We start from the raw sequence: 13,990 nt of genomic DNA, 5'->3' as shown, positions 1-13,990 counted from the left end.
GGTCAATTCCAGTTGGTCCAGGTGCCTAAGGCCCCTCCTATAGGTGGGGCCTTAGGCACCTGGACCAATCATACCCTAGGCTTCTCCCCAGTGCATCCCACAATGCACCGGAAAGGGGCAGGCCCGCCATTAAGAGGAAGGTGGGCCTGCCGGATGGAGGACCCGTCCAGCCGGCCATCTATTAAGGTTGGGGGGGGGGGGTCTGGGGGAGATTGGGAGGGTTAGTGGGATCTGGGGGTATGTGGAGGAGGGATCCTGGGAGGGGGCAGTCAGGGGGAAGGGGGTTCATGGGATGTCCAACAGGAAGGATTGGGCACCCTCCTGCTGGTAATTGGTAATCACGCGGGGTGCTGGGGGGGATGTCTGGCAAGGGGGATTGGGCACCCAACTGCTGGTAATTGGTAATCGCACAGGGTGTTGAGGGGATTGGGCACCCTCCTGCCAGGGAGGTTCAGGGAGATTGCGGCAGGAGAGATAAAACATCTCTCCTGCCGCCATCATTACCATTGCAGGGGGATGGGTTGCCTGGGCCACTGAGCTCAGTGGCTCAATTCGGAACTTATACGTTTTGACTTAGACCAAGTCAAAATGTATAAGTTCTGTCTGGCAACCTGTCATAGTTTTTTAGTTATGGCTGCCAGATGACTAAGTCTAAGTCGGTATACCTTCAAAGATAAATAATTCACTCTAATAGGGAAGTCTAAGGTCTGTATTCAGCATTCACCTTTCGCCCTATCCACTCCCCCCAAAACGCCCCTTTTCACTCTGGGCCTACAGAGGCAGTGGAAAGACCTATGATGGTTTTAGATACGTCTAAAACCAGTTTTGATTATCGGTACTTGGACGATATGTCTTTTTGATCGTCCAAGTACTGACTTGGATGTTTTTTTTTTATTTTTATTATGAGCCCCTTAGGTTCCAAATAGGATCCCTCAATCCATGTTTAAATTGCTGGGAATTGGTATCATTCAAGCAAGTTTAGGACAGAGATTAGCTGTAGATTGTGTATTTCAGTGAGTTTAAAATAATCATACAGTCTGGGGGCAATTGTACAAGTGAGAGCCTCCTTTTAGGCAGCAGATGTCTTGAGGGAAAAGTGCCCAGATTCTATTATAGAATTTCTAGTGTAATTTGGCAACGGTGCAGCTAACATTTATGCGGCTGTGGTTACATCAGCTGTAGCAGTGAGTAAATGCGGCAGACGCAGCCAACTAAGTATTCTGAAAGTTCTGCGCACAAGTGGGAGTCTCTCCCACATGTTCACTCACTTGCACTTAAGTACTACAGCATCTACACCCACTCTTATGGAATAGCACGTAGGGTGCTTACACACACAAAGGGAGCAGTAAGCCCGGCACCCCCCCACACACTTATAGAATTGCCCTTTGAACACCTCTTTACGGTCTCCTTCATTTTGAATGGTTAGTAGCTTGGCTTAGATGATGGCGACTGAAAACCAATAAGGGAGCTATTGCACTTATATCAGAAGCTCAGTAATCCAGGGGTATTTTCTTTAATAATCTACTTTAGGTGGTATCTTTCAATTCCAACACAGTTTCTGCTGTAATCTTACTAATTTACCAACTTGCACGCAACCAGGGTTAAGGAGGCTATTCTAACAGTATTTTAGCATGCATTAATTCTTAGGTATAGAGTAACTAGCTGATCCCAAATTAGGTTGAGCTGGTGCCAGTTCTCTCCTGTTTCATATTTGCTTGTATTAGGGAAAATTGGAAGTACAACTCCCCATCTGCTATTACTATGGCTTACCCTAAATTGACCAACTGACTGAGAACAAACTCAACAGAGTTCTTATTGCGCTCAAGACCTCAAACACCTAAGACACTACTTTTAATTGTTGAAATGTTCATCATCGGTCTTGTGCAGGGTTTTATTTGTATCTTTATGTAACTTTAATTGTGGTGGACAATTATTATAAAGAAGAGCACTTAACTTAAAGCCCGATGGCTACCCAGCCGTTTCACTGGTAAGTTTCTTCAGGGGTTATTGCTCTGCTCCAACACACTTTTGTCTGCCTGTGTCAACTTTAGGCTCTTCCATAATCCAATTACCGGTATGTCTGGAGAGAGACAAAACAACTCCCAGCAGTGAGTTCCTTTAGTATGCTCACTTCCTATTTTGGGATTTCATAGCGGTATATAAGAAATAAATTATTATTATTATTTCACTGTAATATGAATAGCATTTAATCACATATATTTCCATCCATCACTTCATTTTGTAACTGCCTGAAAAAGCCACCAGGCCTGAGCCTCAGCTTTGCTCCATAACCTATTTCACAACTCCTCATTAAGAGAAATGCAAGGCATCCTTTGAGATAATCACTCATTACTACTTGGGATCTAGCTAGATACTTGAGACCTGGCTTGGCCACTGTTGGAAACAGGATACTGGGCTTTCTTGTTTTATTTCCATTAACCCAAATGCTATATGCCTCTCAAATATCAGATTCACCTCATTATATTACTGGATAGCCGGATGAATGTGAGATGTCCAACCTCTGGCCTTTTTGTCTCCTGCCACCCTAGCACAAACTAGGCAACATTTCGACCTCCTGCAGAAGGAAAAGCAAATCCTTTTGGAACTCATTGAATAACCTCTAAACTTCAATCAGTGCACTATATGTCATCAACAGCATAATGTGTGCCACTCCCTCCCTCCTTCAGTAAAGACTCTCGAGCAGACCTGCCAAATGGACTTTGCCAAACTGGAGGCTTACATTTTGTCTCTTTTTTAAGTTTTCTGTTTCTCTTTTTATGCAGCATGTGCGCGACATATGCAGGCTTTGTAACCAAAATGTGAGAACATGGCATGCATGCTATGTAATTAAAGTGTCCTGCTACTGATAAAAGATGCTCTCTAAAAAGAAAAATGTGATCTTTGGATCACAGATGTGTGGCACTTTTTTTCCCCCAAAATTTAGCATCATGTTTTATTTGCTTAGCAGTTAAAATTCCCATAATGCAAGGTAGAAAACATTCTTGGAAAAACTGCAAAATCCTAAATCTTGTCAAATTATAAGAGTTGAAATTCATTGGGAGTTAACTGGGTAGGAGTGACGTATACCTGGTTAATTCCCGCTGACTAGATCTGGCACAGATATTCAATGGCAGTTAACCAAAGAGTGTTGCTATATATCTGCGCCTGGGGCAGAGCAAAGGTAGAGACAGAAGTTATCCAGGCACTGCCAATAGTATGTGCCAGCACCCATGAAAATATTTCTCCAGGCAAGCTGGGACAGACAAGACACTGTCCTAATTTGACTGGATAGCTATCAGAGTACCAGCTCTAAACTCTGGTGGTACTGAATAACTTCTGGCAGCCATCAAAAACCCAGATATCAGGTATCAGTATCTGGGTACAACCCAGCGCTGACAATATGGGTTTAAAACAGCCCGCAGTGGGCTCAATATCAGAGGAATAGTTTACAAAAGGGCTTCTCACACAAACTCAGTAGCTCAGTGACAGTGAGGTGCTTTGCTTATGTTAGAAGAGACCTTGGTTCAGTTTTAAACTAGCTAGGGCTGGGGAGACAATGTTCATTGAGCCACAGTGACATTTTCAGGCCAACTTTAGGGGGTGTATACACATTGTACCAGGCTGCAGAGGAAGCAGCAGGCTGTGGTCCTATGTCAAGTACCGTACTTTTCCTGAAATGATTGGGCTGGGCTGGGCTATAATGCAAAAAGAAGGGTAATTATGAAACACCACTTTAACCAGGGAAATGAAACTTTATGACACTGCCTGTCTGATATGCTGGGGAACAAACAGAGGTGCAAGAGTGGCCTAATGGTTAGAGCAGCTGCTGAGGTTGTGCATTCAATTTCCACTGCAGTAACTTATGGATCTGAGCGAGCCACTTAACACTTCATTGCCCAGGTACAAAATAAGTATCTGCCTAAAATATGTAAACCACTTTGATTATAACACACAGAAAAAGTTATTTATCAAGTCCCATTACCCTTTACATTTTACCTTGTATGAGTTCCTTGTGGGGGCGAGTGACAAAGTGGGCTTTGGAATTTTTTTAAAGGATGTGCATATTTTTGCTCAGAAAAGGTATCTGCATAAACTAGAAGTTGTAAATATACAGTCAAACTTCAGTTTGCGAATAACCCGGTTTGCGAGGGTTTTGCAAGATGAGCAAAACATTCTCGCAAAACTTGTCTCGCAAACCGAATGTTGACTCGATTTGTGAGCATCCCCCCCCCGAGAACCGGCATCACTTCCCCCGCTCACAAAGCTGCCCCCAATCAAACCAGCACCCCCCCTATGCAAACCTGCACCCCCTGCCCGAACAAGGGAGAATTAGAAGGCCTTGAGCAGATGCATGCTCAAGGCCCGGCAGAGGCAGGAAGATCTTCAAGCAGCACCGGCATGTCCTGTGGGCTGCGTGCCGGTGCCAGACCGGAGGAAAGGGGGGGGAATAAGTTCAAGTTGTTCGGGCGGGGGGTGCCGGTTCGTGCAGGGGGGTGTCTTTGCAAGCGGGGGGGGGGGGGCAACAGCGCCGCTGGCCTCGGGGGGGGGGGACGTATCAAAGCGAGTTTCCATTATTTCCTATGGGGAAACTCGCTTTGATATACGAGTATTTTGGTTTACGAGCATGCTTCTGGAACAAATTATGCTCGTAAACCAAGGTTCCACTGTATATGAGGAGAGGGGATTAATCGGTTCACTGACTCTTTTAGAGCAGGGTCTCTTAAACTTTTTTTTAGCTCTGGCACACTAAACGGAGCAAATGTTTTTCGTGGCACATTATAATTGAAATTATAAGACCTGCAAAACCAACCAAAAATTAAATTTGAGAGATATTTATATGAAGTTCTTTAAGCTATGTATGGGTAATTGTAACAATGGCGAAACTAAAGTAGATAGAATAGAATTGCTAATCAATGCAATAGATGAGCTTGTTTTTGAGTGAAAATTAACTCAAAACGTGGCTCGATAGTCGACAAGCAAACATGCATTTCATCATCCACCATCTGCAGACGTTCTCTTTTTTTCAATTTCATTTCTGTCAGAGCTGAAAATCCAAGTTTGCAAAGATAAGAAGATTCAAACGTAACAAAGCCTTGATTGATTTTGCTCGTTAGGATAACTACTGCATGAAAAATAAAAATAAAATTAGTTGTCATTAGTTTCCAAGGTCCAATCACGTCAAATAATCATGCTTGTCTTGTATCCCAAAGATCTAACTGTTCTTCCCTCTTTACAACTTCTTTGACAATTGATTCCACGAAGTGGGAGTTATAAAGCACGCATCTGCAGCTTTTGTAAGAAAGAGTTACTCATCTTCTTCTGCTGCAAAGAACTGATGGTGGAAAACTTTTAAACAGAAAGGTAGAAAGAGGTAGTGTGTCATTCATTGGATGAGCTAAGCATTGCATTAATGAAATGGAAAAAATATTGGGATCATGATCCAACGAGGTTACGATCGTCCTGCCTGATAAAAGCAGGATGCAGGTTGACATTGGTTATAGAGGTGTCGGTCCCGAGCAATTACTTGGTGAATCACGTGGAGAGAGAGAGAGAGAGAGGAGATTTTCAAGTACCAAGAAATGCAGTGTCAGACTAAAAAAATGTGGCAGAAAGATGCAGACACTCATAACATTGACAGACTTTTGCGCACATGACGTACATGTCATCTATTCCAGTGCATACTTATGAAGGGAATTTAAAAAAAATAAAGTGGGACACCCGGAATCTCTTCAGGGCACACAGTTTGAGACACTGTTTTAGAGGTTTCTCTGTTGCTTCTGATGTCATGGCAATGGGGAGGCTGTCATGCCCACTGTGTGGACTCCTCCCACTTCCAAGAGCAGAGAGCTGCCATTGGCTCTTAGAACAGAGACCTACCATTGGCTCTTTTGAAAGATTCAGAGTTTTTTCCGCCTGAAAACATTGGACAGTGCTCAGAAGGCAGTTGGAGTCAGCAGGGGAAGGGAGTTGGGAGAAAGCAAAGTTGCTTACCTGAAACAGGTGTTCTCCGTAGACCATAGGGGAATGCAGCTCCACTTGTTGATGAATCTAATCTAATTTAATGCTTGCTTTATATACCGAGACATCAGTCCAAGAAACCTCGACTCGGTTTACAATAATTAACAAATAAAAACCGTAAGGAATAAGACTAAGTTTTGGAAGATTAATTTTCAAAGTGTTTAGCAAATAAAATGGTTTTCAAAGATTTACAAAAAAGTTGGAGTGAAACAGAACTCCTTAAAAGGAGTGGAAGATTATTCCAAAGTTGAGAGAGCCCAAAGTTGATGAAGCCTTCTTACTGAGCCTGTGTGTCGGTGCTCTCCCCTAGCTATAGTAAGCTTTTGGCTTACTGAGCATGTGAAGGATGCCCTACACCTGAAGCCCCTCCCCTCATGCTGTCAGTTTTGTCTCTAGCAATATAACAAGTTGAGATGAGGGGACAGTGGGTGGGCAAGTGGGGCTGCATTCCCCTGCTGTCTACAGAGAACACCTGTTACCGGTACTTTGCTTTCTCACACTTGTTGGTGAGTCCCAAGCTGAAAAAGCAGACGGGTGGTGGTATAAATTACCAAGTAAATAAATTACGTAAGACTGATTTCCAAAACAAATGTCTTCAAGTTTCAAGTTTATTTAAAATTTGATGAATCGCTTTGCTCTAACTCTAAACAATAGTGCTTTGTAAATGTATGCATTGAAGACTAGTTTGCTATTGAAGCAGCTGTAGCTCATAGTTTATGTGCCCCAGTTGAACTAGGGAGCTATATATGAGCTCTTGTGCAACAAAAATGGATGCAGTGTGTAATCCATGATGATATAGTTCTTTTAGTTGCTGGTTGGCCCCAGGTAGCTGGATTGTAGGAAATGAATAGTTGGCTGGATTTGTGGAATTGAGAAGTCTCCTTAAGGTAAAAAAGAAGTGCTCTTCTGCAGTCTAATGTATGAACGTACTCTTCTGCTACAGAGGAGTGAGGAGGTGGAAAGAACGACAGCAAAATAATGGTTTGATTAAGATGGAATTCCGAAACCACACTGGGAAGAAATTTAGGATGAGTCTGTAATTGCACTTTATTTGGAAAAAAAATCGTAAATGAGGATAATATATGACTCACTAATTCTCCTAGCTGATGCGAGCATTGTAAGAAAGGCTGTTTTCCAGGAAAGAAAGGTGAGAGCTGCAGATCCCAGTGGCTCAAAAGGGTCCTTTATCAATTGTTCCAAGACTACATTGAGGTCCCAGGATGGAGGAGGGTCTCTCAGTAGGGGGTCTAAGATTGGTAAGAGATCTCATAAAGCAAGAACTGGCTTCGCCCAACCCCTCCCCCAAGAACCGGCATCGCACACACACACACACCCTGCGAACTGGCATCACCCCCCCCTCCAAAACCCTTACCGCGATCATGCACCGGCACCAACCCACAGGACGTGCCAGTGCCCAAAGAGCCTGCCACTTACCGCTGATTCTGCTGGGCCTTGAGCATCTCATTAGAATCTTCAGAGAGAGCAGGAGCCAGAAGGCCTTGAGAATGCGCAGATACTCAAGTCCCAGGAAAATCAGCAGCAGGCGGCAGGCTGTTTGGGCACTGGCATGTCCTGTGGGTTGGTGCCGGTGCTTGATCGCGGTAAGGGGTTGGGTTTGGGTGGGCGATGCCAGTTCTTGGGGGTGATGCCTCACATATCGAGTCAACGCTCCGTTTGCAAGGCAAGATTTGCAAGAATGTTTTGCTCGTCTTGCAAAACACTCACAAACCGCGTTACTAGCACACCAAGGTTTGAAAACCCATACTCCATTCACGCACCTCCCCCAAACAAAAAAGTCAAACAGAAAAAACTATATGATGGCCTCAGCCACACAAGCAGCAAAACTCGACAATCAAATCTCCAATCTAATAATTATGACCCCAGACTACAAAACATTCAGAAAAGAAATAAAGACTCTTAAGAAATTCCTGCAAACAACTTAATACCGCTAACTCCTTCCCACTTCCCAATACCTTCCTGATTCCCCAAAGCAACCTCATCTACTCTTTATCTCCTCTAGAAATTCTTCATGTAATACGTTTTTTGTAATTCTTTTCTAATCTGCCTTGAACCACAAGGCAATGGCGGAATAGAAATCTCTAATGTAATGTAATATATATACAGTGGAACCTTGGTTTACGAGCATAATTCATTCCAGAAGTATGCTCGTAAACCAAATTGCTCGTATATCAAAGCGAGTTTCCCCATAGGAAGTAAGGGAAACTCGCTTTGATTCGTTCCACCTCCCCCAAGGCTACCGGTGCCGCTCCATCCCCTCCCCCTTGAGGCCACCGACGCTGCTCCATATCCTCCTCCGCCCCACGATTCTGAATCTGAGAATCTCGGAGAGAGTGAGACCAGAAGGCTTTGAGCATGCGTAAATGCTCAAAGCCCAGTCCAGCCCACCACAGGGAAGAGGGAGGATCTCCGTTGCACCGCCCAACCCAGCCCAGGCCAGAAGAGGGAGGATCTACAGGCACCGGCACCTTCTGTGCATTGGTACTGGTGCCAGTGCCCAATCGGGGTAAGCGATGTCGTTGCGGTGCTCGGGGGGGGGGTATGCCGGATCGCTGGGGGGGTGGCGCTCGTAAACCGAGTCAAACTCGGTTTCCGAGGTACCGATTTTGCGAATGTTTTGCTCGTCTTGCAAAACACTTGCAAACCTGTGCACTCGTAAACCGAGGTTTGACTGTATATATAAAATCCAGACCCATGGCTCCACCCTCAGGCCCACCCAGGTCTACCCATCTCCACCTTGTTCTGCCCAAGTCACGCCCCATTCCGCTCCAACACCTCCCCTCCCCCCAACCTCATATTCAGAGTAGAGAGTTGCGTGGGGACAGAAAGCAAGCCCGTCCCTGCTGGAATCAAACCCATCCCCGCTGAAATTGAATCTGTTCCCGCAAGTAATTGAATCTGTTTCATTTAATTATGCTACTGAATTAAAGGCTCTAGTAGAGACTCATTTACAAATAAGCAAAGATGTTTTATTAATTTGGAAATATTAATTGGGAAGAATACATACTTTGTAAACTGGTCTCTGCCAGAGCCTCTAATGTTAATATAAAATATAAATACTCCAGCTGATAAGGACCCCCAAGCTATGTTCAGCTGAGTATTACGGGTCCCTTTTTGCCAAGCTTGACAGGCAGCAGTAGTGTCCGAGTCACAGATGCTGGCACCACAGTGGCTCAGGGATGCTGCCAGTGACTGCTGCGCTTGGTGGAGGGGAGTTCTGGCTGTCTTTGGAGGAGGTCCTCTGCTGGTGGTGCTTGGGGATCCCCACCAGCCACAGCAAGGGATAGTAAGCACTTCAGCACTGGAGAAATAAAATCAGAAATGCATTTCCTTTTCTTTTGAATACAATACAAAGATATCTGCTATATACATTTCCCAAAGCTAACGTATTTCAGTCAATAAATTCCTTTTTTTACCTTGTTGTCTGGAGATTTATTTTTCCATCAAGTTGTTCCCAGTTTCTCTTTTTTACGCTTTCCCGTTTTCTGCAAATTCTTCTGTTGCTATCCACTGGTTCCTTCTACTGGTCCAGCATTTCTGCCTCTCTCTTCTCTTCCTCCCATTGTACAGCATCCTTCAGGATTTTGTAGACTTCAATGATATCTCCCCTCAGCCATCTCTTTTCCAAGCTGAGTATGTTAGCTTAGTATGTTTTTAAAAAGGTTTGGATAATTTCCTAAAAAAGAAGTCCTTAGGTTATTCTTGAGATGGCTTGGGGAAAATCCACTGCTTATTCCTAAGATAAGCAGCATAAAATCTGTTTTATGTTCTTTGAAAGCTTCTATACCACTACTAATGGCTAGGTGAGTCAATTGAGAGTGGTTTACAAAAGCCAATGTATCAGTTTTTGCCTGGTACTTGGGACCTGGGTTGGCCACTTTTGGAAACAGGATACTGGACTTGAAGGACCTTCGGTCTGTCCCAGTCTGGTAACTTTTATGTTCTTATGTGAGCCAAGTATACGACAGTCAAGCCATTGTGACATCACTGACAAGGTTGGCTCATAGGCATTGGTGGAATGAGGCATTATGACATCACCATCTCAGCTCTGGAATGTTGCTCCTCTGGGCTTCTGTCTCGTACTTGGGACCTGGGTTGGCCACTGTTGGAAACAGGATACTGGGTTTGATGGACCTTCGCTCTGTCCCAGTATGGCAATTCTTATGTGAGCCAAGTTTAGGACAATCGAGCCATTGTGACATCGCTGCTGAGGTTGGCTCTTAGGCATTGGTGGAATGAGGCATTATGACATCACACTCTCAGCTCTGGAATGTTGCTTCTCTTTGGGATCTCAGTTGGCCACTGTTGGAAACAGGATACTGGGCTTGATGGATGATGGACCTTCGGTCTGACCCAGAGGGGCAACTCTTTTATGTAGAAAAATGTAAAGTTATGCACATAGGGAAAGGGAACCCGATGTACAACTACACGATGGGGGGATGGTACTGGGGGAAGGCAACCTAGAAAAGGACTTGGGGGTTTTGGTAGATAGAACAATGAAGCCAGCGGCACAGTGCGCTGCGGCCTCAAAAAAGGCAAACAGAATGTTGGGCATTATCAAAAAAGGTATCACTACCAGAACCAAGGAAGTTATCCTCCCGCTGTATAGGGCGATGGTGCGACCGCATCTGGAGTACTACGTTCAGTACTGGTCGCCGTACCTTAAGAAGGATATGGCGATTCTCGAGAGGGTCCAGAGGAGAGCGACAAAAATGATAAAGGGCATGGAAAACCTCTCATACGCTGAGAGGCTGGAGAAGCTGGGGCTCTTCTCCCTGGAAAAGCGGAGATTCAGAGAGGATATGATAGAAACTCATAAGATCATGAAGGGTATAGTGAAGGTAGAGAGGGACAGATTCTTCAGACTAGCGGGGGCAGCAAAAACTAGAGGGCACTCAGAAAAATTGAAGGGAGATAGGTTCAGAACAAATGCCAGGAAGTTCTTCTTCACGCAGAGGGTGGTGAACGCCTGGAATACGCTTCCATACGTCTGCTTCTATTCCTTTCTCTCCTCTCTTCTACCTTCCAAAGTATTTAGATCAATGCTGTCTTGTTAAAATGTTTATTTTATTTTTATTTTTCCTCTAACTCTACTTTTCACTTCTCTATTACCCTCCAGGTACTTTAGTTAGATTGTGAGCCTTCGGGACAGTAAGGGAATTTTTCAAGTACCTTTCTTATTTCTAATCTTAATGTATATTTTCTGTAAACCGCTTAGAACCTAACGGATGGAGCGGTATATAAGAAATAAATTACATTACATTACATTACATTACATGGACCATTTGGCCTTCATCTGCCATCATGTTTCTAGGTTTCTATAACCATAAAGCTCTATGACATCACAATGCAGGCAAAGAGCCTTAGCCAATGGGAAGAAGATATGCAAATGTTAAGAGCCTTAGCCAATAGGGAGAGGAGGAGATAGTGGATGCTGCAGAATTCTACTGTTCAACGGCTCCCCCTTCTGCTTCTATTCCTTTCTCTCCTCTCTTCTACCTTCCAAAGTATTTAGATCAATGCTGTCTTGTTAAAATGTTTATTTTATTTTTATTTTTCCTCTAACTCTACTTTTCACTTCTCTATTACCCTCCAGGTACTTTAGTTAGATTGTGAGCCTTCGGGACAGTAAGGGAATTTTCCAAGTACCTTTCTTATTTCTAATCTTAATGTATATTTTCTGTAAACCGCTTAGAACCTAACGGATGTAGCGGTATATAAGAAATAAATTACATTACATTACATGGACCATTTGGCCTTCATCTGCCATCATGTTTCTAGGTTTCTATAACCATAAAGCTCTATGACATCACAATGCAGGCAAAGAGCCTTAGCCAATGGGAAGAAGATATGCAAATGTTAAGAGCCTTAGCCAATAGGGAGAGGAGGAGATAGTGGATGCTGCAGAATTCTACTGTTCAACGGCTCCCCCTTCTGCTTCTATTCCTTTCTCTCCTCTCTTCTACCTTCCAAAGTATTTAGATCAATGCTGTCTTGTTAAAATGTTTATTTTATTTTTATTTTTCCTCTAACTCTACTTTTCACTTCTCTATTACCCTCCAGGTACTTTAGTTAGATTGTGAGCCTTCGGGACAGTAAGGGAATTTTCCAAGTACCTTTCTTATTTCTAATCTTAATGTATATTTTCTGTAAACCGCTTAGAACCTAACGGATGTAGCGGTATATAAGAAATAAATTACATTACATTACATGGACCATTTGGCCTTCATCTGCCATCATGTTTCTAGGTTTCTATAACCATAAAGCTCTATGACATCACAATGCAGGCAAAGAGCCTTAGCCAATGGGAAGAAGATATGCAAATGTTAAGAGCCTTAGCCAATAGGGAGAGGAGGAGATAGTGGATGCTGCAGAATTCTACTGTTCAACGGCTCCCCCTTCTGCTTCTATTCCTTTCTCTCCTCTCTTCTACCTTCCAAAGTATTTAGATCAATGCTGTCTTGTTAAAATGTTTATTTTATTTTTATTTTTCCTCTAACTCTACTTTTCACTTCTCTATTACCCTCCAGGTACTTTAGTTAGATTGTGAGCCTTCGGGACAGTAAGGGAATTTTCCAAGTACCTTTCTTATTTCTAATCTTAATGTATATTTTCTGTAAACCGCTTAGAACCTAACGGATGTAGCGGTATATAAGAAATAAATTACATTACAAATTACATTACATTACATTCCAGAGGAGGTGGTAGAGCAGAGTACGACTTTGGGGTTCAAAAGGGGATTGGACGAGTTCATGAAGGAAAAGGGGATCCAGGGGTACAATTAGAGGGTTACTATACAGTACAGAGTAGTAGAGAAATAGATCACTACAGGTCATTGGCCTGGGGGGCCGCCGCGGGAGCGGACTGCTGGGCGTGATGGACCTATGGTCTGACTCAGCAGAGGCAGTGCTTATGTGCTAAGGAAGTTTCCTATCTGAATGTTTGTTTGTCTGTCTGTATGAAAATGTCGCTGAAGGACCCGGAGGCTCGACGCGAAAGCGCCCGACCGTTTCCTTCACCTCACAGTACCTTTCGCGCCACTCGACGCTGGGGGAAGCGCGCGGCGGCGGCGACTGCGTCTGACGTCGTCACGCAGGTAAACAGGCGAACATGGCGGCGTCTGGGCGCTCCGCTCCGGCCTCACCGGGGCCGGGGGAGCCGGAGGCCGTCGGACTGGCGACGCTGCCCGGCGAGCTCCTGGAGCTCATTCTCTGCTCCGCCGGGCTCCTGCACACCGACATTGGGAGCGCGTCGTGCAGCTGCCGCCGCCTGCGGGAGGTGTGTCAGGGCCGGGGCAAGGTCTGGCGCCATCTGTTCCGCAGCAGGTAGGGCCGAGCGAGGGGAGCATCGAACTCGTTGGCGCGAGACGCTAACATTCACCGTCTCTCATTGGACGAGGAGGCTGCATTATGCAAAGTGCGACTGGCAACAGTGCGCGCGGGCGAAGCTGAACGTTGGGGCAGAGAATTTGTCCCCGTCCCTGCAGATAACCGCGGGAAACCATCCCGAGTCCTTCAACACCAGCATTCTTCAATGCTGTCATTCCTTAGTGTCTCTCTCAACCGCAGTCCTTCTACACCAGCATTCTTCAATGCAAGGCTTGGCCAATTCTGATTCTTATATGAGCCAAATATAGGATAATGAAGCCATTGTGACATCACTGATGAGTTGGGCTCTTAGGCATTGGTGGAATGAGGCATTATGACATCACAGTCTCAGCTCTGGATACCAGAGACTGTCATTCCTTAGTGTCTCTCTCAACCTCAGTCCTTCTACACCAGCATTTGTCAATGCAAGTCTTGAGGGTCAGTGGCTGGGCCCGTTCATACTCTGATTCTTTGGATGGTTTCCCGTGGTTAACCTTTGGGATGGTGCCATTCTCCACGTAGCAACCAGGTTTTGGATGTTGAGTTTCACATAGCACACTTCTGTAACTGCGCAAAGGGCGCTACCC

At 44.6% G+C, this 13,990-nt stretch overlaps 1 protein-coding gene across 4 annotated transcripts in view; it reads left to right on the top strand.

Moving 5' to 3' along the window:
• The first annotated feature begins 12,920 nt into the window (after positions 1-12,920).
• Positions 12,921-13,990, top strand: part of FBXO21 (F-box protein 21) — a 124,440-nt gene continuing 123,370 nt past the window's right edge. For 2 of the 4 annotated variants that reach the window (XR_004540314.1, XM_033954384.1), the window contains exon 1: positions 13,139-13,361. Coding sequence is in view for 1 of the 4 variants with exons in the window: in XM_033954384.1 (XP_033810275.1) it covers positions 13,147-13,361 (215 nt within the window). In the remaining 3 variants the exon portion in view is untranslated. The other 2 variants (XM_033954386.1, XM_033954385.1) reach the window with 2 other exon arrangements.

This window comes from Geotrypetes seraphini, chromosome 8 (genome assembly GCF_902459505.1).
Source record: "Geotrypetes seraphini chromosome 8, aGeoSer1.1, whole genome shotgun sequence".
NCBI lineage: Eukaryota > Metazoa > Chordata > Amphibia > Gymnophiona > Dermophiidae > Geotrypetes > Geotrypetes seraphini.
Note: the sequence above shows the minus strand (reverse complement) of the source record. Positions and strands in the feature narration are given on the sequence as shown.